Here is a 23,560-nt window from a genome sequence, read left to right on the forward strand (position 1 = left end):
ACACTGTGGCATTTCAGGTGCTAAATTTAATTCTGCAAAATGTCAGTTCTTGTGTTGACTGAAGTGCACATCTATTAGCTTTGGGCTAAAACAAACCCATACCTTTGCAAACAGCAGGTTGAGCTGCTTCCCAGATCCATGGTATCCACCCTGGGAGAGGAAAAGTTTAACCTGTTCCTGGACCTGCTCCTCATCCAGATGCCAACAGTTCTCATCATCGATACTGGCACCCGCCGTGGGATCGGGGGCACCTGCAACAAGCGCAAACACACTCTTAATGAGGACACTGAGGAGGCTGGGGCTCCGTTTACAAGAATCACTGATATAGGAATCAACCGTGTGTAGTGATCAAAACCACTGGGACAAAATCATTCCTATACTAACCATGCTAAAATAATCCGCTTATAAGAATCATTTCGGGGCAATCTGGCTACATGTAATAGGGTACTGTATCAAGTACAATGACGTGTACAGACAAAAAAGCTGTTTTTGAATTTGATCACATCTCGTGTGTTTAGGCACAAAGGCAGCGTGGATCGTGCAATGATGCAGGGAACACTGGACAAGTTTGTAATCAAACAGTGACTGCACCACTGCATTGTGCAGGTATGTTTTTTTGTGTTCTCTGTCAGTGAAAATGAGTTTCAATAAAGTGAATACAAATTCACTGAATACATACTGAGTACAGCACTGTTACTGTGTGAAATATGCGGCGTGGTGAAGGGGGGGTTGGGTTGTGGAGCTTTGAATCTCCACTTAGTGAAAAAGTGAGATTTGCATCACAACTGAAAATAAGTAAGCCACAGATGCTTTAAGTAAACATAATCGTGATCATATAACGAGTTGCTTACCCACAAGGAGGCATGCTTTTTTCTAATTGTAATCAGAAATCGGTCCACTTTTAAGAATCAACCACTTATTAGCATCAAATCATCTGGGACAGATGTGATTCTTATAAACAGAGTGCACTGTACATTAAAAAAGTGAATAATTATCTATGCCAAAAACACCTTTTCTCAAGTACAGAAATGTGAAATCTAGGTGAAAAAAAACATTCAATTGTTCACATCAAGAAAGAATATATATTATTTCTTCAGAAGAGTTGGTGTAGATGACAAACTGTAAAACAAACGGCACTTAGAAATATAACCCGAGGCACGTTTCTGCACATACAAAACATTCAGCATCTGACATACATTAGTAAATACATTACATACATTTGCTTAAGAGTCATATTCCTTATATTAAATCATGTCATTATTTGATTTACACATACAGTATCTATGTCTGTGTTTCAGACCCCATGGGCCTGGTTTAGTTTAATTAAAGGTTAAAGTTTAATTAAAGTCTTCACACCCAAATGCAATTTGCACCAATTTCTGGGTGCTAAAATATATATTTTTTAAAAATTGTAAAATTGCAAACTTAATAACAACTCATAAGGTTAATTTAAGGAGTCAAAGTATGACTGTGGTGTTTGTTACATTTTTGTTGAATAAAATATGGTGCCAATTGCATTTTGGACTCAAGTCCATGATAACTCAGGCCCAATGTTTCTGTAATAGCACCAGCTTTAGTGAGACAGGCATGGCTTTCTTCTTTAGAAGGATGCGGGTTTAAAAGCCTTTTTAACTCCTACTGGTCTTTTGCTTTTTCACTGTATTTTAATGACAGGAACTCAGAATATGCAAACAATCCTGATGCAATGCTAGAGGCTGCTAAGTCACTTGGAACTACAACACATTAAGTGATCAGGTATGGGGCCGCATCTACAGTCTTTGAAATATCTGAATCTTCAAAATCAAAGTACAGAGCACAGAACCAAAACATCTTAAAACAGTATAAAAAGGGGAGCAGTGATTGTATTTCTAGCACTAACGAGATAAAAGATACATTTAAAAAATGTGGTTAGCACCCTGTAAGTGTGTTTAAGTATCTGATTAATGCTTTTATTCATAAATAATTAAACACATTAAAAAAAATATTACAAAGCAAATCAACACAGTTAAAATAGTCCCCACGGTTACAGCTGGTCTTTTGTCCAACGGGTCATTCATCCAGCAGTCTAGCAGAGTTGTTGATCAAACTTGGACTCTGGACTTCATTACATAGAAAATGCTAAAGTAACTGCAAAGCTCTTGGAACACTAACTCTTAATTGACCCACCGGAAAACAAGTAACAAATCTATTTCTACCATTCCCCAAAACTAAAAGATTTATTGTCACACACTTCCATAATCATAAAAACAAGTACAAAAAAACGTTCTATCACTCCTTTTAATGCTGTATAGGTCACCCTTTAATCCAATACACATGTAATAAGATACTGCAAAATGTGAAGCAAAACTATAGAGATATGTATACAAAAATCAATTGCTGCTTATATTACTGTATCACCTAAAAACAGTTTTAATTTGGTTTACGTAATGTTTAACTAAACTATTCTTAAAAGGAACAGGTCTTGCCTGTAAAGCAGATTTGTAACAGGGTATATGATTTTATTCTATTTGCAGACCTTTTCCACCCATTTAACATTACAATTGCCACCAAATCCCCCTATTTACAGTCTGCAACAGAGCAACAGTACAGTAAATAAACACTTGTTTCATATCAGACTCCCAAGGTTAAATGTGTATTAACATTTCTGAATGTCAAACAATGTTGGAAAAAGTTGATGTGAACCGGCACCAGTTTACAGTACACAGCAGTGAATGGAATAGAAGAAAGTCTACTAAAGTAAACCAGTACTTCAAAACGTTTTTGTTTTGATTTGTTTATTAATAACCACATAAAAGAATCCAGCGAGGAGATTCTGTCGTAGGATGCTCCAAATGTTGACGTGAAGTCCATCTGAGAATGCAGACTGGAGCTCTGAACTTGAGCTTTGTGTTTCCAAGTACTTGACACACTACAACTGGAAAGAACTGGGAGGTTACTATTTGAACACTATTATACAGATGTATGGGCCTTTATTCAAAACCTTCATGTACAGGACGCACAGAAACACTGAGGTCAGACAAAATACAGATCTAGAGCATTGTGATTTAATCTCTAGTCTAAATCAATGCTTAAACATAATCCAAGATTATGTGCTTACAGGAGATGCTTTTAAAAAACCCTGTCCCGCCAGGAAGGAAGAGGGTGTGTGGAAGGCTGCTCACACCCACCAAGACACCCAGGATAACTTACCATGTACTTGATTAATCTCAGAGTTCTGAGAGAGAATCTCATCTGCTAGTTTCTGGGCAGTGGGTAGAACCTCTGTGTGGTGCACCGTGATTAAATACTGTACAAATTTCTGTAGTTGGTCTCTGTTCATTTGAAATAGCGTCTCTGAAATGGGAAGATGCAGTTTGACCTGATCCGGCTTGCGGATCCGGTATAAGGAGAGTGCTACGACATGCGCACAGTAAAAGATGTCCTTGTTGCCACAGCTACAGGTAACGGAGGTAATCTTGCAGCGATCAAAGCTGATAGCAACGTTGCACACGATCTCTGGCTCCGACTGGGAAGCTGGTTCTGTCACTGTACCACTCAGGTGAAACCCTGCAAAAAAACAAGAGGAAAATTACCACAGGGCTCCGAAAGAGGTCATTACTGTACCCTAGAGAAAGACCATTCAGTAACAGCTGGTCAAGCTAAGACATCTTTATGATCATACAACAGGCCGCATTTGCTAAAGCGGTTTTGATTTCAAGAAAATGTACTATTCATGAGTCTGTTCGAGGCTGTTACAGAGGCTTAAAAATACATGTAACACTGACCAAGAAGATATGTTCTTAAACCAAATAAGAACTGTTTCTTATATACAAGAGAATGGCTTGCAACTGTTCACATGTACTGTACAGTGCTGCATTAGCATAATCTAACAATACCATGGCACAGGATGCAATGTTAAAATGCAAATCATTAAGAAGGGGAAGGTAACAAATTTACGATCACCATTTAACAAAAACTTGTTAAAGATGCATTTAAAAATGTAGAAATGCAGGATTATGCACTACTGTATACGGGAATAAAATACTCCAGTATTTCAAAGGATTAAATAAATGAGGGATTTAAAACAGCTTAACCCTGCAAGTCCTTTCATATAAATCTCCTTGGCAACACAGGAACACTATACAGATAATTAAAAAAGGATAATGAGCATTAGACAAACCACTATAAAACGATGCCACATTACTGTCCTATTATTAATTTTAATTTAGGTCAAATCGCCAATGTTTTTGGGGTTTTTTACCCCGGTTTTCTCCCCAATTTGGAATGCCCAATTATTATTTTATCCCAGTTCACCGCTGAAACTCCTGCGCCGACTCAGGAAATGGCAGCAGACACACGCGTCCTCCGAAACTTGTCCTGCCAAGTCGTCTTTTTTCACGCTGCAGGTCTACAGCGAACCCACCAGACCCATAGTGCTGGAGGACAACACAGATCTGAGTGGCTTCTACAGCAGACCCGCAGGCGCCCTATCAGCCACAGGAGTCGCTGGTGCGCTGTGAATTGAGTATTACCCTGCCAACCTGTACCCTCCCCACCCAGCGCACAATTGGCCGAGCGGCGCCCCCTGTGAACTCCCTGCCATGATCGGCGATGGCATAACCTGGACTCAAACCAGCGATCTCCAGGCTATAGGGCACATCCTGCACTCTATGCGGCGCGCCTTTACTGGATGCGCCACTCGGGAGCCCATTACTGTCCTATTTGAACAGAAGATCATTTTGTGAATGCAACTTTGTCTAACCACCAGGACAAGGCTACTCCAGAGATTAATGAAGTTATTAAGTCTACATGGGTTCTTAGGTATTTTCTCTAAAAACAACAGAATATTTTATTCTTGACTATGTGGAGACAGTAAGAGAGAGTACCTCCTGCTTTTTGAATGCCAAAATACTCTATATTATTAGCCTTAAAACTGAGTTTTTGTTGTCTGTTCCTCTAAATCCCCTCACACACCAGAGACCTGAAATCACTGTGTAAGTACTCTTCTTCTGTCACAGTGCAGCAAGGAAGAGGAGGAGCTGCCGCTATTCATTTGAGGCTATTCACAGTCTGACAGGCAGTGATGCCCACACTACACAGTAGCTCCCACAGGGACTCCAACATAATGACATTCTGCCGACTGTCAAGACCCAGGGCACAGGGATCCCTCCCCCATTCCCCACCCCCTCTCCCCTGGCAACCTCCCACAAGCCTCTTTGCCACCTAATATCAGCAATACCACATACAAAAATAATAAAAACACACACGAACCTCTCGAATATAATCTCCCTTTCCTTTCATCAGTACATAAACACATACTGTACTGTACTGTACTGTACTGTACAGACAGACATCTCAAATTATATTGCCAAATTCTCAATAACTTGGAATATATACTTGGTAACCAAGTATATATTGCATATATGGTTGCCTCCACTAACACAAAAACAAACCCTCTTCTTTTAAAAAGATCCATTTCCATTAACCTGTGCTGACTAATGCAATATGCCAGACCACATTCTTTCAAGTTCAAATTGGGAGGTTTAAAAAGCATCTTCCTGCTCCGACAACAATTCAATTTGTCGAAGGGAATATAAGCCTTAGACGTTTTTATAACTGTCAGTTTCTTTTTTGTTGATTTTCTTTCTTTTTTTTTTTTTTTTGTTTAGATGTTCAAATAAAAAAAAGAAATAAGTAAAACATTGCAGTACACGCGTCTGTTGAAGGAGTTAAATGTCTAGAAACAACAGCTTTCAGTGCCAGCTTTGAATCCGCCAATGTGGTTTTCAATTGAAGGTTGTTACTGCACCTTTACCAAGGCTTTAATTGTTTTCCAATGTTATAAAAGTGTTATTTGTGTATGCAAGCCTTGCCGTGTTTGTAAAATACATTTTACATTAAAAGAGGAGCAATACGTTCATTATTACTTTGAAACACTGTACAGATCATTATTCAAATGATTGCCTTTGGTTTTACCTGCAACTGGGATTCAAGGCCATATGACATTTAAGGTAGTACTTTTTCTAAAACAGTAATTACTTAAAATTGTGTTCAGCCCATTTATTACTAGATACAGAACGTGTATAAACCTATCAGTAATCAGGTGGACAATCAAATGTTGGAAGGGTATATTGTAGTTTATATTGTAATGCAGATCAAATATTAAAAGCAGCTTATAACAGAGACTATTTAACACTGTTGTTAGTATTAATGTACTGCATAGCGGTTTTTAAATGGTCACTCGTTTATTTTGGTGTATTGTGTAGAATTCCAGATTCAGATTGTCCACATGGTAAAATGTAGACAACGGTTTTGCCTTTTTTCCCTGTTGCCGTTGCAAATTTCTGGCTGAACTGTTGGGCGAAAAAAAAGAAGCATTTTGCATAAATACATAGTAACCTAACATCTCACACTCCCTTTCTCCTGACAACAGTGGCAGCAGCAGAAGCAGCTAGTGGAGGAGACCAGACAACAATTGAATGATCTGGAGGTGAGAAGTGAAGGTGTCGCGTGGGAGAGAGAGAATGCTCCCGAGTCTGCGCATCGTGCAGGAAATCGTGCATCTTATGGGTGGCTTTAAAGCCGGTCCATTGCATTTGCACCATCTGTCTCTTTGCGTTAACAGTGTCTGTGTGCATCTTGCCATTTACAGGCGGACCAGTCAATTATTAGCTGCTCTTCCACACTCTATTGGTTGGGCTCCTTCCTCTATTGTTAAAGCGAATAAATATTTACACAGAGCCACCATCAGAGTGGAGGTTTAAACACACACACACACACACTTTCCCAAAGACTAGCTAGAATGATGCAGTTAATTAGGATTATTACAATATGTTTAATTGTGCTATTAATCATCCAGATCCTCTGGAGTGATAAACAAGAGGAGGCAGCCCAGAGTTGTTTATGAGGCTGAAAAGTCATTTTTCTTGTTTTTACTTCAGGACTACTATGTACTGTCCTCTATGTACTGTCAGAACACACTTTTCTGTAAAACATAAATCATAGCAAATAGCTTCTTATACTGTAGGGTTCTGTTTATTGTACATTACCTAAAACGTAAACCAAAAAAAGCCTCAAGTCATCCCAAAGAATGTTTAGTTACTGCACAAAGGAATCTCTACATGTAGCTACCGTGCCCCTCAATGGTAAGGAATTGTACAGTAATAGTAAGAATGTGGCGAGTGTAAATATAATGGTAGAGTAAGACAACAACATTTGCCATTCAGGATTCACCTGTGGAAATGGAATACATCAAGTACAGAAAGTTCCAAAACACCTTTTAAATTTCCAATGGTATATTGTTATTTTTAATGGTAAACACATGATACTCAATGGTTAATTTCTGTAAGGGTATTATTTGTTACCACAATTTTTTATGTTATTACTACTATTATAATTATTGCTCAAAACATTAAAAAAAAAACAAAAAACAGATGATATCTTTGAGAATACGTAGACAGCTAAATCTCCTTGTCATCTGGCTATAATGCAACAACCTGCCTTTGTTTTCTATCGCCCCTTCATATAGTACAGTGAAGATATTATTGTTTAAATGTTCTTCCAGTCTATCAATCTGCTCTATGTGTATACGAGTCATTTCTGTTAGCTGAGTCAGTCTTAAGCCCAAGGCAACTTTCAGGCTTTTTCTTTAACCAAGTTGAGCAAAACTGATGATGATGTTTTTTTTTCTCTCTTTGCATGCTGGAAGAACTTGCTGGAAAATGCCCCCTAAAAATGAGTTACTTGAGCAGCTGTAATACATATAGCATTAGAGTCTTTCATTCTGTGGAAGTTGCACATTTCTCTCATTCCAGTATTTAAGGATTCACTTTTTTAGTATCAAAAGAACAAAAGCATAATATTAACATTATTTCAATTAAATGGCATCCCACAAGATGTTACACCCAAAATGTAGAAGCTAGGTATCACTGTGTGCCTTACTTTGTAAATATCAGAAATAAATTCATGAATTTGTTGCCATATTGCATTAATTTTAACACAACTCCAGATGCACTTCCTTAAAATGAATTACAAAAGAAATAGATGTATGATATCTATTACTGTGTCGGTTTACTACAGCGACTTTAACAATTGTCAGAACATTTGTTATTATTATTATTATTATTATTTATTTCTTAGCAGACGCCCTTATCCAGGGCGACTTACAATTGTTACAAGATATCACATTATACATTATTTCACATTATACAGATATCACATTATTTTACATACAATTACCCATTTATACAGTTGGGTTTTTTTTTTTTTTTTTTTTTTTTTTTTTTTTTTTTTTAATGGAGCAATCTAGGTAAAGTACCTTGCTCAAGGGTACAACAGCAGTGTCCCCCCACCTGGGATTGAACCCACAACCCTCCGGTCAAGAGTCCAGAGCCCTAACCACTACTCCACACTGCTGCCCGTATACTAAACCTAATACTAACCCTATTATATAAATCATGGGTCGTGGGTTTAGATACGTATGGATGTTAAAGTTATAGATTTGAGAATGTGTGTATTATAAGATTGCAGGTATGTTATTTAAAATTGCAATACAAACTTCTAAAAAAAAAAACACAATAATAATAAAAAATACAGTACTTGAAAGGTTGGCAGATAAAAGTTGCCTTGTGTTTCATGGCTTAACTGAACTTTAAAGCAGACACTGCCGATGTCTCCATGCTCCTGCACCAATCTGTTCTGTTATCTAACTCCCAACAATAGAGTCCTTAAATAAAAAGTACTATGTCCCAATGAGCTTGAGCAGCACAGCACAGTAGCTAGGCATTAGGAATTCCTTCGTCTTATATTGTGCACGCTGCTTTATATGATTTATGACGTTGTCATCTTTTTAAATGATGCTCAACTCAAAGTGGTAATGAAGGTGAAACAACAACTTTGACAATATGACCGGGCAAAGAAAATAAAGAGCTTAATGACTTACATTCACATATCAGAGTATATTGTTAATTTATATAAAAACCACATCGATAGTACGCAAATATCAAAAGACCCTGGTAAAAGTAGCCTATTAGTTCTTATACTTAACTGTTAAACAGCCATCATTGACCAACTGTTAAATTAAAACTACCTCATCACTAATGTCTGAGAAGCAATTCCCACAAATAAAACCACTTATTAGAATCAAAACAAAATACAACATTAACGATTTCTGTACATAACTCTACCACGGGTGGATTCCACCACTACCAGACTTGAACATGATCTTGTTTACACCTGCAGTATGAAGGTGGCTCGGTACCAGGAGGACTCGCACAGTTGCCTGTCACTTGGGTCACAGGAAGAGCAGTTGTGTGACATTACCAAACTGACAGTTGAGGTAAAGACCATTTATATCCCAGTAGAAAAATTAGCAAGCAGGAGTTGAGTCCATCTCATCACAGCTCTCAAAGTCAACTTTAGTGACAAGAGTCTCTCCCACAGTGAAGGTGTTTGGGATGGATACAAGTACACAACAGCCCCAAGTTCCTTGCAAACACTGCAGTGTGTGTCACCCAGACTGTGCGGAGTGGATTTTACACAGCATTCAGAACCAAAATATTTTGAGTTGTGCAAAAGGTAGACAAAATGTAACCATATTGAACATTTTTGGGTGCTATGCTATTATATAAAAATGAGTTCCAAGTGTTGGACCCCAAAAATGACACGCAGCAAAAATGACTCTGTATACTGTCCTTGTGACAGAATGTATCATGCCATTAACTCTTCAGTGAACCTATCCAGATCATATTACAGAGCACTCTGATAACAAAATCACTGATATAAGAATGAACTGAATATAGTGATAAAAAACCACAGGGACAAAATCGTTCCCATCTTACCATGCTAAAATAATCCGCTTGTAAGAATCAAGCAATCCGCTTATAAAGAATCAGTTCGGGGCAAACTGACTGAATGTAATATGGTACTTGATCAAATGCAATGACGTGTACAGCCAATAAAAGGTTTTTTTTGTTTGTTTTTTTTTCTTTTTTTTAAAATTTGATCACATCTCGCGTGATTAGGCACATACACAGCGTGGATCGTGCAATGATGCAGGGAACACTGGGCAAGTTTGTAATCAAACAGTGATTGCACCACTGCATTGTGCAGGTATGTTTTTTTTGTGTTTCAATAAAGTGAATACATACTGGAGTACAGCACTATTACATGATATATACGGCGCGTGAGGGAGGGGGGAGACTGGGGAGCTTTGCATCTCCGCTTTGTGAAAAAACAAGATTTGCATCGCAACTGAAAATAAGTAAGCCAAAAGATGCTTAAATGTAGTGGTAGTCCTGACAGTAAAATACTGTACTGTAATGTCATTTAAATTCAAAGGCCATTACACATAACACCGCATGGCAGTTAAACTAGGCACCCTCACGAGACGCTCGCTCCTCAAGTATACTGTAGTAAAATAGGATTCTGCAGCCTTAATCATTATCATATAACACGTTGCTGATCCACAAGGATTTGTTTTGATTGTTTTGATGTATTGTCCTCAGTGACTGAGCACCACTGACATTTGTATACTGTATTTAAACTGCTGATGCGCGGAGGCACGCTTTTGCTAATTGTAATCCTATCAGTCCGCTTTTAAGAATCAACCGCTTATAAGAATTAAATCATCTGGGACGGATGTGATTCTTATAAACGGAATGCACTGTATTTTACATGTGAATGAATTTAGCACTAAAAAAATAAAAATAAACAAATGCACAGCAATTGTAGAAAAGTGATTACACACAGTCACGTCTGTGTGATTACATCAGATCCACTCCCACAGGAAGTCTACTCCTTGCTCTTTTCCCCCCATCTCTGCTGGCATATATCCGTAGGGGATTAAAAAACACTGTGCTGTTTGCTGATTAACTAAAATGAAATATTAAAAGACTTTTCAAGCACTACACTACACTGGGACATGAGAACAACATCCAAAAATAATACCTAGTTTCCAATATACTGAAGGCATCTCCATCCATTTACAATACTTCATTTCTATTTGAACACACAAGTCCTTAACCCCTTCCCTTCCAGAAACAAGGTAGTAAACAAACTTTTTTTTTTGGCCGATTCATAGAATGTCACTGGTCAGCAGCACAGAACTTGTAAGAGATTCATTTCTTAAAATGGATATTCGAGAAATAACTACTACAACTACTACTACTTTTAATAGTATCTAAAAGTAAAGGCCTAAAGTTAATTGAATAAACTAGGAGTGTAGAAGCACACATAGACCAGGTTTTCTGTTACTGCTACTGTACCATTAACAAGCCTAGCAAAAAAATATTAAAAGACAGCTAACTGCCGCAAAACCTAAATCATTATACTTGGTAGAAAACTTGGTAAATGCCAGTTGGCTCAGTGAAGTTTAAAAACTGATTTAGAATGTATTAGACCAGGGAACTGGTTACAAATCACAATAGGAAGTAAACAGTATAAAAAAAAAACCACACCGTAAGCCATCAGCCCAGTATAACAGGTCTTAGTTATTATTGTTCAGGAGTAGTTTATTAATCAATTATTTATTTGATCTGCCGTTGCAGCCTAGTAGTCACTAGGCATGTAGTACTACCTTACATGTTTTTGCAGTACAAGAATTTATTTAAATAGTGCAAATGTCCAAAAAAAAAACAAAAAAAAAAACACACCACCACAACACACATTACTACAATTGCCTGGAGTGATGTTCCAGTGAGAAAATTAGAGTATACCAGAGAACACAGGGAGCCAGTAAAGTCCTAGTAGCCAACTGTGAAAAAAAGACAGTTTGCCAGGAATACATGCTCATCTGTACAGTATACGCACACACAAAAAATAAGTCTGTTTCATTAATAGTTTTCCACTTGCACCTTTTAGCCTCATTCACCAGTTTGAGTTATTGTCTTATTCCACCATTTAAATCTATTATTTACTCAGTTTAAAAGCAGATGAGCAGCCCTCTTTCTGCTTTTACTTCCACCCCCAAGTGACCGAAAACGTGGCTCCATTATAAGAGCATCCACACACACCCTGCTGTTTTTATTCGCCGGCATATTTTTTCATTCAGTCTCTTATGAGCTACATAGCTGAAATTAGCTATTCATTTCGAGAGGGAAAATCTTGCCTTGAACAGCACCCTGCCGAGAAGGAGAATGACACGCCGATTTTTATACAACAGCATCTGTCACTTTACTGATGGGCATGTTTAATGGAACATGGTAATGTGCGGAATCACACTTTGTTCACTGCCTTGTTTGTTTAAGCAAGATGTGCCGAGAGGATTTAAGTTATGCCTTTCTCTTTAACATAAGACAAAAAACTACCCAGACGATGGTTGATTTTTCTAATAACTGCAGGAGTAAATGGTTTTATACATCAATTAGGCATATTCTAGCAATACTGCAAGCACTAACACTTCCTAAAAGCCCTTGCTGGCTATAAACAATTCAAACAGAGCTTGTTTTACTGTTTTTTCAGATCAGTAAAATATCAAATTAGGACCAATAAACGTATTAAAAAAAAAAAAAAAAAAAAAGTAGTGATTACCATGAAGTGTAATATACAGCATGCTGGATTTGTACTACAGTATAGGTTTAACTTGTTAAGTTGGGGTAACTTGTTACATAAGCAACGCATTACTGTAATAATATTACTTTTGTCAATAAAGAGGTAATAACATGTTAGATTGTGTTGTGCACCTACATCAGTGGCTTTTTTTTTTTTTTTTTTTTTTTTAACCCCGACACGCCAGACTGCTCTAATGTTGGTGCTTCACCATTGATGACGCGATCTCTCTTCCGGGATGTCAAAGCAATAATAGGCCGTGGGGCAATCAAATCGCCTAGCTTTGTCATCGAATAAGGCTAGGCATTACGAACAAAAAAATGTGGTGAAGGTGGGGGGGTTGCTTAGGTCGGCCAGGGTGTCCTCGGCCAACCGCACACCAGCGACTGAGGTGGCTGCACAATAAGTCTGCAGCGTGAAACAAAAGCGGTCAGCTGACAGCACACGCGTCGGAGGACAGCGTGTGCTCATCTTCACCGCTCCCAAGTCAGTGCGGGGATGGCAGCAGTGAGTTGAGCCTAAGAAAACAACAACAACTGGATATGCCAAATTGGGAGAAAATAATAAAATAATTGGTGATTAGTAAATTTAAAAAAGAAAAAAAAAAAGTTTTCGGTTTAACATTCTTATTATAGCTACATACATATCAAACCTTAAATCAGAGCACTTGGCATGATGAATGTTTAATACTTCTTGTATGCCAAGATGAATTACTACAGTCATACAATGGTGTGGGCAGAAAAAAAAAAAAGAAATATTTCACTTCTCACAATTCTCGTATTGAAAATGCATGCAGTTCTACATTGCTGGAATCCTAATGTGGACATCCTCACTTCAACACAGTAAGTTAACGTTTGTAAATGTATTAGTGAAATGTACATTCAATGTATTATAGAAACTGAAACTGATGTGCTTGAGTGGTGTTTATTTTTAATAACCGATTTTGCCAAATAATAATAAAAACTGAAACCCCCTGAACTGAACGAAAAATAAAAACCGAAACATTCAAGCCCTAAATTAAAAAAAAAAAAAAAAAAAAAAAAAGACTTCCCTAGTAAAAAACTAAAAAGCAAAAATTATTTACAAAACTGCATGTGCGTTGCAGAGGAACACCTACAAATTATAAACTTGAAATTTCATAAAAAACGTTGGATTGAGAAAGATATTCTTTTAAACTTTAACAAACAAACAAAATATTACTCTAGGGTTAAGCTTTTGGGTTGAAGTCGTTCTAAAGCCCTCTTAGCCACAAACAGTGCGCTCAGTGTAATGCACTGTACCTACAGAGTGGTTCACATTCCAGTTGGATGAGTCCAGGGCCGTATCACACTGCTGTTCAAATATTACCACCATCTGGCCAACTGGAGTAGGTTTACCAAAAACAGTAGCAATGCATTCATTTGTGAAACAGCTGCGGTCCATTTGGTTAAACAGCTACCTTTTCTTGAAGGAGGAGAGCTGAGATTTTTCATCAAAACACAGAATATCTTATCTTCTCTGCCAAGGGCTTGGGAAGCACGTCTGTATTTAACCTTCAGATATTAAATCTTGACACGCTTTACACAGCTTGTGGAGTGTTACAGGTACTGTAATTTATAAATAGTTTTAAAACAGTAAAAACTCAAATGTCTAATGACTTTAGAACAGTGAAACAGTGCACTGTTCTTTTAAAAGGCAAATCATTACTTTTTTGGCCTCTCTTTAGTTTGTACTTTTTCTTTGAACTTGAACTTTTAGCCTTGAAGAATTACAGTATCCCAAATTACATTTTTAATACAATATGACAGCACTCATACAGGAAAGGTGCAATATTGTTGTTACTGTACTCTTGTTTGTGGTGACATCACTTCCCCAGTAGATTCCTACTTAATACTGTGAATCGCGAGGCAGAGTGCTGTCATGTTGGCAGGTGGCACACAGCCAGGACAATCAATCATCCTTTTGAAAACTGTCATGTTAACATACACCAGAGATTTCACTGAATAAATAGAAATGAAATATAATGAAACTTATCCTAAGAATTATGATGAACACACACACACACACACACACTGTAACACAGCCTCACGGCTGAGGTTCATTTTGCCCCTTTTAAAGTACAGACCCAAACACAAGACTTAAGTTTTTCAGCATGTTTGCACACTTTTATAATTTACAATAACAAAAAGAAAAAAGAAAAATCAAAACCTAACTCAGTTTTGGAGCGCTAACTCAACTCGTCGGTTCCAGTTCTATCTAAAAATCGGGTGGCTAAGCCGTTTACCGATTAAAAACAAAACATTTTTTAAAACACAAACCAAAACAGAAAAAGGTTCACACAATACCTTTTTAAAACCACACAGGTTGCTTCACACAGACTGGAGACTGCCCTGAAAATACATTTCCCCTTGATTATATACCTGCCTGCTGATTGCAGGCAGGTGACCTTTACTAAGAATCAGAGCCAGGTGAACCCAATCCTGGCTTCCTCCCATGGCATTCTGGGGAATGTAGTCTCTCAGCCCCTCCTGGACTACATTTTTCTGTCCTCCTCCCCCTAGTCTGCCACTGCTGAATAAGTAAGGCATCTTCACAAACATATAACAATAGCAAACTGATTCTTTTTGTAACCAGTGTTAGAGAGGACATGAATGGATTCACCTTTTTTCATCTCTTTCACTTTTTGTCTCTCTATATTTCCTTTTGTTCTGTATCTACTCTTCCCATCTCTATTTTATTCAGCTGTTAGGTTTGCCCTGCTTCTGATTTTCTTCTCTGCACTTGGCATGCTTCCTCTCTGCTCCATTTTAATTTCTTCCTTTAAGAAAAATGCTTTCAAATTTGTATTTTTAAAATGTTGCTATTTGACCCTTCCCTTCTACTGAGGTTTCCTCTAAAACCAAGACACTTCTTTCCTATTTGGTCTTAGCCTGAAAGCTCCTCAATCCGTTTTCCTGCCGCTGGTAGTCACTGAATGAAGGAAACCGTCTCAATTACACAGAAGCCAGGGGTAACAGGGGCTAGAACAGCAGGCTTTCAACAATATATAGACTCAATAGAGAAAATGCTCTTCAACCTAAAACAATGATGTAGAAGTGGTTTCCTCTTTTATACAGCTGTACAGGACAGAGAAGAAACTCTAAGCAGGTGTCTGACAAAGTCCCAGCACCTGTGGAAGACTCAAATCAGTGGTTTAGAATAGTTTTGAACAGCACGCTGCACCGAGATAGGTCTGCAGATTAAACAAGCATTTCAGCGACATTCATCCCCCACCGTGGCTATATATTCTAAATTAGAGCTACTGTACAGTATCAGTAACATGAATAAGTAGATCACCACCCATATCCATTGTGTAAGTTTGACAGACAGCACATTCAAGCAGAGGGACACATGCATTCATATACAGTACCCAAGACTCTGATACTCTCAATAGCTTCAGCACACAGGCAGTCGGACCCAATTTACTGCACTAACTTCAGTGCATATTTTCAAGCTGCAAGTAAACAAGACACTCCCCCCTCTAAAGCAACCCCCAAACAACCAGAACCCTGAGATGTTACCTTAATTCTGTTCCACTCCCCTACTACTCCAACCCCCATCCCTCACGATGATTGAAAAAAATAATGCACGCATGCACACGCACACACACAAACAATTTCAGCTTGGTAACCCATTCAGCTGAAACCTGGAATCACCTTGTTTTTATGATTTCTTACATACTGCATTTTGGCTAGAGAGAAAGGTCATTCGTGCCTCTCAGCAAGCAATTAACATTTAAAACTTGTGAATTTTAAAACTTTCCGTTTGCTCCTGTCTTCAGAATTGATAATCCACAAAAGGAAGAAAAACAAAAAGAAACACAGTAGCTTATGCAGGGGGGGAAAAAGCTGTACTGAAACCTGTAGAAGAATTTTAACCTCAGGCCCATGTATTGATTTTATGTCTGTCAAAATATACACGATGACATCTTATATTTAAACATTTTTTAGCAGTAAAATAGCAAAACAGCTGGTAAAATAAATAGGCAGTAAATAGGTACTGATGAAAAGGTATGGGGCTGTGCCCTTCTAATTTTGTCTCAGTGTGTGGTCCCAAACAAAATGCTTAACAAAATGACGATTTGAAAAATTGAGGAGACGCCATAAGATGCTTTTATTAGTTCCAGACAACAAAATCAATGTCTAGACAAAAACACATTTAAAAGACACTATCTATGGCGATTATTGAGCTCGGACAGAGCAACCAAATTTTATTTAAACCTTTTGCAGTCCTATGGCCGGACCAGGTCTGACATTGCAAAATTCCCTTGCCGGGTCCGACATCATCAAAAAGGCGTCATTCACAGGTCCCTAGTTGTTTTTTCTCCGAAAGAATTAGAGAAAAGCTTTCAATGGCCGAGAAAAACCAGTAGCAATACGCATGTACCTTCACCAGATAACGCAGGCATAAACTTCCAAGACAGCTGCTTCTGCATCCAGCACTCAAAGAAAATCACAGCCATTTGCCAAGCTTTTAGTTATAGGAATAAAATAATGACTTGGATAGCATTATTGAGGAGTTTGGTGAATAATTGAGTTAATCAGGATGGATTTATTAGTATGTTCGACTCAGAAGAGGTATGTGACAAATACAGCTAGCAAGAGATAGGGCAGGGCTGGAGAGGCACGTCATAAGTGTCATGTTAATATGTAGTGCCTTTTAAACCAGTTTTACTGTGAATAAAATGACTTTATTCAATTTAAACAGCGCGTGTTGTGTAATGCTATTTTTTTATAGAAAATAAATTGGACCCAACGAGCCTGACACCTGCAGAATAAATGGACCTCAAAAGGGTTAATACAAAATGCTAAAAACACAAACCTAAATATGTGCAGTTGACATCATAAAGTAAACAAACAGATTCATTTTTTTTTGCTGCAAGAGTTCCGAGATGTAAAAATAACCGGTGCTGCAATTAGACACAAAAAACTAAAAGTTCACGCAGCAAAATCACTAAACTTAACACTGCAGACCTGACACCACCAATGTAGTATTTGAAAGTCCACTCAAAACAGCAGACGAGTAAACTAATCTTGTGTATGCCGCTTTTTTATTTCTTCCTTTTGCCAACAGGTTAATTTGTATTCAGTAAATTGGTGCTCTGTTTCTCTAGTGAACAATTACCTCCCAACTCGCCATGCCCAAATTAAAGTTTCAAGGCCTATTAACCTAACCATTTATTCTGGGCTGAAAATAACAGCAGGCAAAAGCAGGGGGATACAGTAACAAAACCTGGGGAATAATAGTTTGTTGACAGTTTGGAATTACATGCTGTGTATGCAGGACAGGAAACAGGACACTGTACTCTAGAGAGATAAAGAACACTGGGTTACTAGGAATCCCCTTTAATTTTCTTCTTTTCAACTTTTTTTGTACCAAAGCAAAATAAAATTAATTGAATAATAAAACAAACAAGTTGAACCACTGTGTGAAAGTAAATGATGCAGGCATATCTTTAGGGCCTCTAGAAAGAACAAATGTGTTTTGCCTGTGTGAGGTCCTTTTTGAAGAGACTCTGAGAAAGGCCCCCGTGTAGATAAATCAGTTTCACAGCAATATCCTGCTCAAAATGTCTATAAAAGCACAGCTGTACTCTATTCCCGTTTGTACAACACAGAATCGGGCCCTCCAGTGTTCCGGAAGGCTCTCTGAAGGGCTGTTCTGTTTTGTTTGGTCTAAATGAACATAACAGAGACCCAAAGTCTGCAAAAGTCCTGTAAGAGGCCCAAGATGTTTCCTCAGCCTTGGGTGGGGGTGGAGAGGCCCCAACACCTGTTTCCCAGCAGTCTTTGAGGTCATACAATACGCCTCGGTGTGACAAGGGACACCATGATGTGGGTCTGAGTCACATTACAAGCATGATCAGTTAGACCAGATCTTTGCATACAAGAAGTGAAACGAATGCTGAAAAAAGCAGTACCCTGTGGCAGCTGGTGGAAAAGCAGAAGCTCAGTGTTGAAACATATGATAACACCAGGGCTACGGTAAAGTATACATCATTTAGAGGGTGATCAGTTTAGTGCCTTTGAGATTTCCTATACCACTTGCCATTAGCCTACTTGTTTTTCTTAGTTATCCTTTGTGATTTATGAAGGGTCAGAGGTTTTGCTGTGCATAGAGCAGATATGAAAATTGAAAAACATCACTATTATTAATAGCCTTTTGTGAAGGTGGTCTTTGTTAGAAATCCTGAGAAGTTATATTTTATAGAATTATCTGAATTGAAAAGTTAAAATTTGAGTTACTTCAGTACTGTATGTGTAATGAGCATGCAGCACCACGAAACCTGTGTTGTTTACTGTACTGACGAGAGGCCTGTTTTACAGCACATCTCCAGTGGCACGGACAGGCTAACATGATTGCATTACGGGCAGGCAATTTGTAGACCCCCATGGACCCACTCCCCCTTTTCTTAGATAAATGCAAGGTTAGTAATTTATAAGCAGCTTCTGCGAGGTACAACCTTCCCCTACAAGAGGGAACACATGAAATGACTTTCCCCTGGTCACGCTAACAAAACAGCTCTTTAATAAAGCAGGAAGAGACTGCAAAACAGCTGCAGATGGAGGTCAGGGCTCCAGCTCTTTGCCCAGGTATGATAAACACCCATCCACTGCTGCCTGGTGGCCACCTGGCTTAATTTCATGTGTATTGAAATTTAAAATGATTTACCCTGAATGGCACCTTGATGCACCTTGTTTTTTTTTCCCCCCCAGTGACAGGTGGGTGGGATGACCATGGCATGAAACGCGATCATTAATGCACACAGCTACATGTCAGTGGCCTGGCATGAAATGTGAACCCAGGATCTTCTGGCTCCCTAGCCTACAGCTCTAACCACCAGACCACAGGGCCTCGTTCTTTCACACAACCTCAAAATCACAAGAGAATTGGGTTGTCCCGGCAACACCGACACATTACAATAATATATCCTTTTTTCTACACATTACAGTGAATAATTGGAATGCTATGCCTTGAGAATGACAGAAGAGCAAAAAGTCAGGATTTCCAAGAGGCACCTAAAGAACTGTATTTTTTTCAGCACTCCTACTACAGTAGCTTGGTTCTACCTAAAGGTCGGCATACCTCTGTGTACTTTTTAATGTACTGGTACACAGAGGGTTGTTCTGCAGCCATGTTATTGCTCTTTATTTGTATTCACTGAATGAGACTACATTTTTTTTAGTTAGCCCCCAGTTACATACAGTAGGCTGTAGACAAACAATTGCGTAAGAACGTATCATCTCCCCTCACAGGGATGCTAAATGATCAGAGAACGCTTAAGAGGGTATGTATTCTATTACAGTATACTTAATGTTCGTAAAAGCCTAATGTAATTTAAATGCGATAGTCTCGGGTCGGTTCTGTATCTACAGTATACTGAAAATTATTACGTCTCATCAAAAATGGTTTCAATAAACATAGTTTTTCGTTTGGATGAAGGAATTAAGGATATATATTATTATCTGAATGAATAAGATAATTCAGTGCATTTCAAAGACATTAGTTTTAATTTATTTAGAAGAGCAGACTCTTGGAGCCTGGGTTGCAGGAAGGACACAGCAGTCAAAAAACAAACAAGTACACAGAGAGAGAGAGAGAGAGAGAGAGCGCGAGAGAGAGAGCGCGAGAGAGAGAGAGAGAGAGAGAGAGCGAGCGAGAGAGAGAGAGAGAGAGCGACAGAGAGCGAGAGAGCTAAACAAAGATTAAACCAAACCCTGGATATGAAGAAGTCACTTCTGTAACTCTGGCAATCATCCAATTATATAACCTCTGTGTACCAAAAACCCATGTATTGTACATCGTCATTGAGCCTTCACATAGAATGCACGGCCAATAGAGTCACTTGTCTTCCATAAAACTCTGTAGTTACATTTCCTATTTGTCCTCAAATAGTTAATCAAATAGTAAAAACTTGAACAAAATGCATGTAAATCTACTGCCAAACAGGCTACCCCAATATTTACCCCCCCCCCCCAACCAACCTACCTAAAAAAATGTTAGGTTATCATCATAACCCTGGTTCCCTGAAATAGAAATGTAACCATTAACATATAGGTATTTACCTCCTAAAGACCTGAATCCTGAATATTGTATACCAAAGCTGCTCAGCGAGCCTGTGCCGCAGTCATGCTCCGCCCCCGAGGATACAAACAGACTGCGCTCACAGATCTCAACGTCATTTTTCCTTCAAGACTGCTGCAATCGCAGCGACCTTGAAGGTTAATGGCTATATTTCTATTTCAGGGAACCAGGGTTATGATAATAAACCAACGTACCCTTTCAAGTACAAAATGTAACCATTACTATATGGGTGAGTATACCAAAGCTGTGGCAAGGGCAATATTGCAGAACGACTGGAATGCTACAAGGCTAAGCCGAGAGGGCGACTTGTGCTTTACCACACAGAACCCCAGTAACAAGTAGCTAGTGTTGTAAGGGTGGACTGAGAAGCCGCCTTAACCCTTTGCTGTCCTATGTCGGACCTGGTCCGACATTGCAATTATTCCTATCGGGTCCAATGTCGGACCCTGACCGACATCATCAAAAAGACGCAAAAAACAGGTTTTTAGTCGTTTTTTCTACAGAAAAAAACGAGAAAACCATTCAATGGCCGAGTGGGAGCGACAGGAGCCGAGACAAGCCAAAAGAAAAAAAAAAGATAAAAAAAAGGGCGTGCATGAATAGTCATACTTGCCCCCTGGCATCAGATAGGGGCGGTCATAAGGAAACAAGCTGGATGGTACTGCATCAGCGCTCAGAGAATATCACGGACATTTGCAGAGCTTTTTTGAGATGTTATAGAAATAAAATAATGACTTGGATCGCATTATTGAGGAGTTTGGTGATAAAACGAGTGATCAGGAGATGATTGATCGGTATGTACGACTATTATTATTATTATTATTATTTCTTTCTTACATAGGTAAACGCTATAGCAAACAAAAGGGTGGGGTTGGGGCTGGAGATGCCTAGTGAGTGCTTTGTTGATATGCAGGGCCATTTAAACACGTTTGACTGAAAAAAAATACTTTTAAACAGCGCGTCTAAATACTTTTAAACAGTGTATGTGAAAATAAATTGGACCTGACGCGCCTGACGCGCACTTAATAAATTGACTGCAAAGGGTTAAACACTCTAGTTCCAAAACCAAGGGTTCAAAGGGAGGCTTAATGAGTGCCTTCAGCACCACATTTAGCCTCCAGCGAAAGTCCCTTTCAAAAATTGCCACGCCAGGAAGTGAGCTCCTGGAAAGACCAAGTCAATCTTGACATGGCAAGCTGAAATAGTAGTTAATGTAAGCCACCACTGTGGTTTTGTCTGTACGGACAAGCACATGTCTCCCTCGAACCTCCTGCATACATTTCTGCAAGGCCAAGAGGGTTGCACACAGCAACATCTTGCACAACCCAGCCATTCCACACAGCATCACAGCCCAGACTGGACGTGTTCATAGTGACGACCTCCCTTCTGGTAACACTGCCCAGCACTATGCCTAGGCGTAGATGGGCCAGCTGTTTCCACCAAGAGAGTGCATTTAGACAGTGGTGGGACACTGTCAATAGGCTGTCGCGGTTCAACTTGGGCTGAAAAATCCTGCTGTTGAACCAGGCATGCAGAGGGCACATGCGCAGGAAACCCAATTGAAGGGTGGGAAGCTACTGCCATCAGGCCCAGAAGTTTCTAGAACGTTACTACAGTGAGCACTCTGTTGAGATGAAAAAGCTCCAAAACAGGCAGCTATTTTACTGCTTGGACAATAGGCAAACTGGCCTTGCATGTCTCACAAGGATAGAACCCGGGCATGATGCAAGAAGCAAACAGATACCGTTGTACAGGTGCTGCCTCAATCTGCTTTAAGATATCGACCGGGCGGGTCAAGACCTGAGCGGGACCGGTTTGGTGTACTTAACACAGTCTGTTCTGTTTATGGACCTGTGCAGTCCTGGTTCAGAACCTGGTCAGCAACAGGCCGATTCAGTGGCTTTTGCACCGTGTAAGACCGGTTTGGTGACTGTAGCACTGGGTTGGTTCGGTGACTCTAGCACCATGTTGTTACCGGGATGGTACTGGTGTGATAACCTCTGTCCAAGTTCAGTACCGGTACGGTACCGAGTCGGTGACCTCGCTACCGGTACTGTACAGGTCCACCTGTTCGCAGTCACCACGGATGACAACATACAGGGATGCCCATCTGTAAAAGCCACCGGTAAAACCATTCAGTCAGTACCAAGACGAGAGAGTGAGGGACGCCTACTTGTTAGAATAGTCTAACAGCCTTCGCAATGGTGATGCTAAAAAGCTGCTAAAAGCAACAAAAACCGAAGTGAGTATCTCGTTCCTGCGCAGTGCTGCTGAGTCCAGCAGCTGCTCTTGCTGCAACGTGATGCTCAGCACACGTGCAGACAGGCCTGTGTGTAGTATCTGTAAAAGAAACAGAAGACACACAAGAGAAAATACTTTCGCAACAAAAAACAGTAATTAAACAATTACATAATAATATAAAACGTCTCGTATGGTGCTAAAAAGCAAAAACAAGAAATAAAATAAGCTCCAGCCAGAGCTATGCAGCCTGGGGGGAAGAGCACAAAGTCAGCCGACTTATGTTGCTGGATTCCTGGGAAGAAGCGACTCGAGCCGCTGGCTTCACGCAGGGCACAAGACCACAGTGGGACGTAAGCAACAGGCTGTAGTGCACACAATACACATAATTTAAAACGTGATTAGTTAAAATATCACATATAATTTAAATGTAAAAACACACAGCCACATGCAATGGGTAGAAGAGTTCTAGAAGGGTAGAAGAGATTCTTCAAACAGTACTGGTTCAATAACCCCCTTGTTACATGTCAGGGTGATATTCCTGATACAGCAGTCTAAAGGACTGTCATTTAATTATTAAAACAGGCTTCACCTTCCAAACAGAGAAACAAACAACAAAAAACATGCATGTGCACTTGCCCAAATAATTCTGTACCATTTAAAAAAGTATGTCTATTCTAAAAATGAACACTTC

General features: G+C 39.2%; 1 protein-coding gene across 2 annotated transcripts in view; it reads right to left on the bottom strand.

Annotated features, from left to right (window-relative positions):
- Positions 1–23,560, bottom strand: part of LOC117400039 (zinc finger SWIM domain-containing protein 6) — an 82,269-nt gene that overhangs the window by 31,528 nt on the left and 27,181 nt on the right. For both annotated transcript variants that reach the window (XM_034904649.2, XM_034904644.2), the window contains exons 2-3: positions 3,190–3,546; positions 103–251 (exon numbers count right to left, since the gene is read on the bottom strand). In XM_034904649.2, coding sequence (XP_034760540.2) covers positions 103–251; positions 3,190–3,546 — 506 coding nt within the window. The remainder of the gene's footprint in view (positions 1–102; positions 252–3,189; positions 3,547–23,560) is intronic.

The sequence above is a fragment of the Acipenser ruthenus genome, chromosome 2, assembly GCF_902713425.1.
Source record: "Acipenser ruthenus chromosome 2, fAciRut3.2 maternal haplotype, whole genome shotgun sequence".
NCBI lineage: Eukaryota > Metazoa > Chordata > Actinopteri > Acipenseriformes > Acipenseridae > Acipenser > Acipenser ruthenus.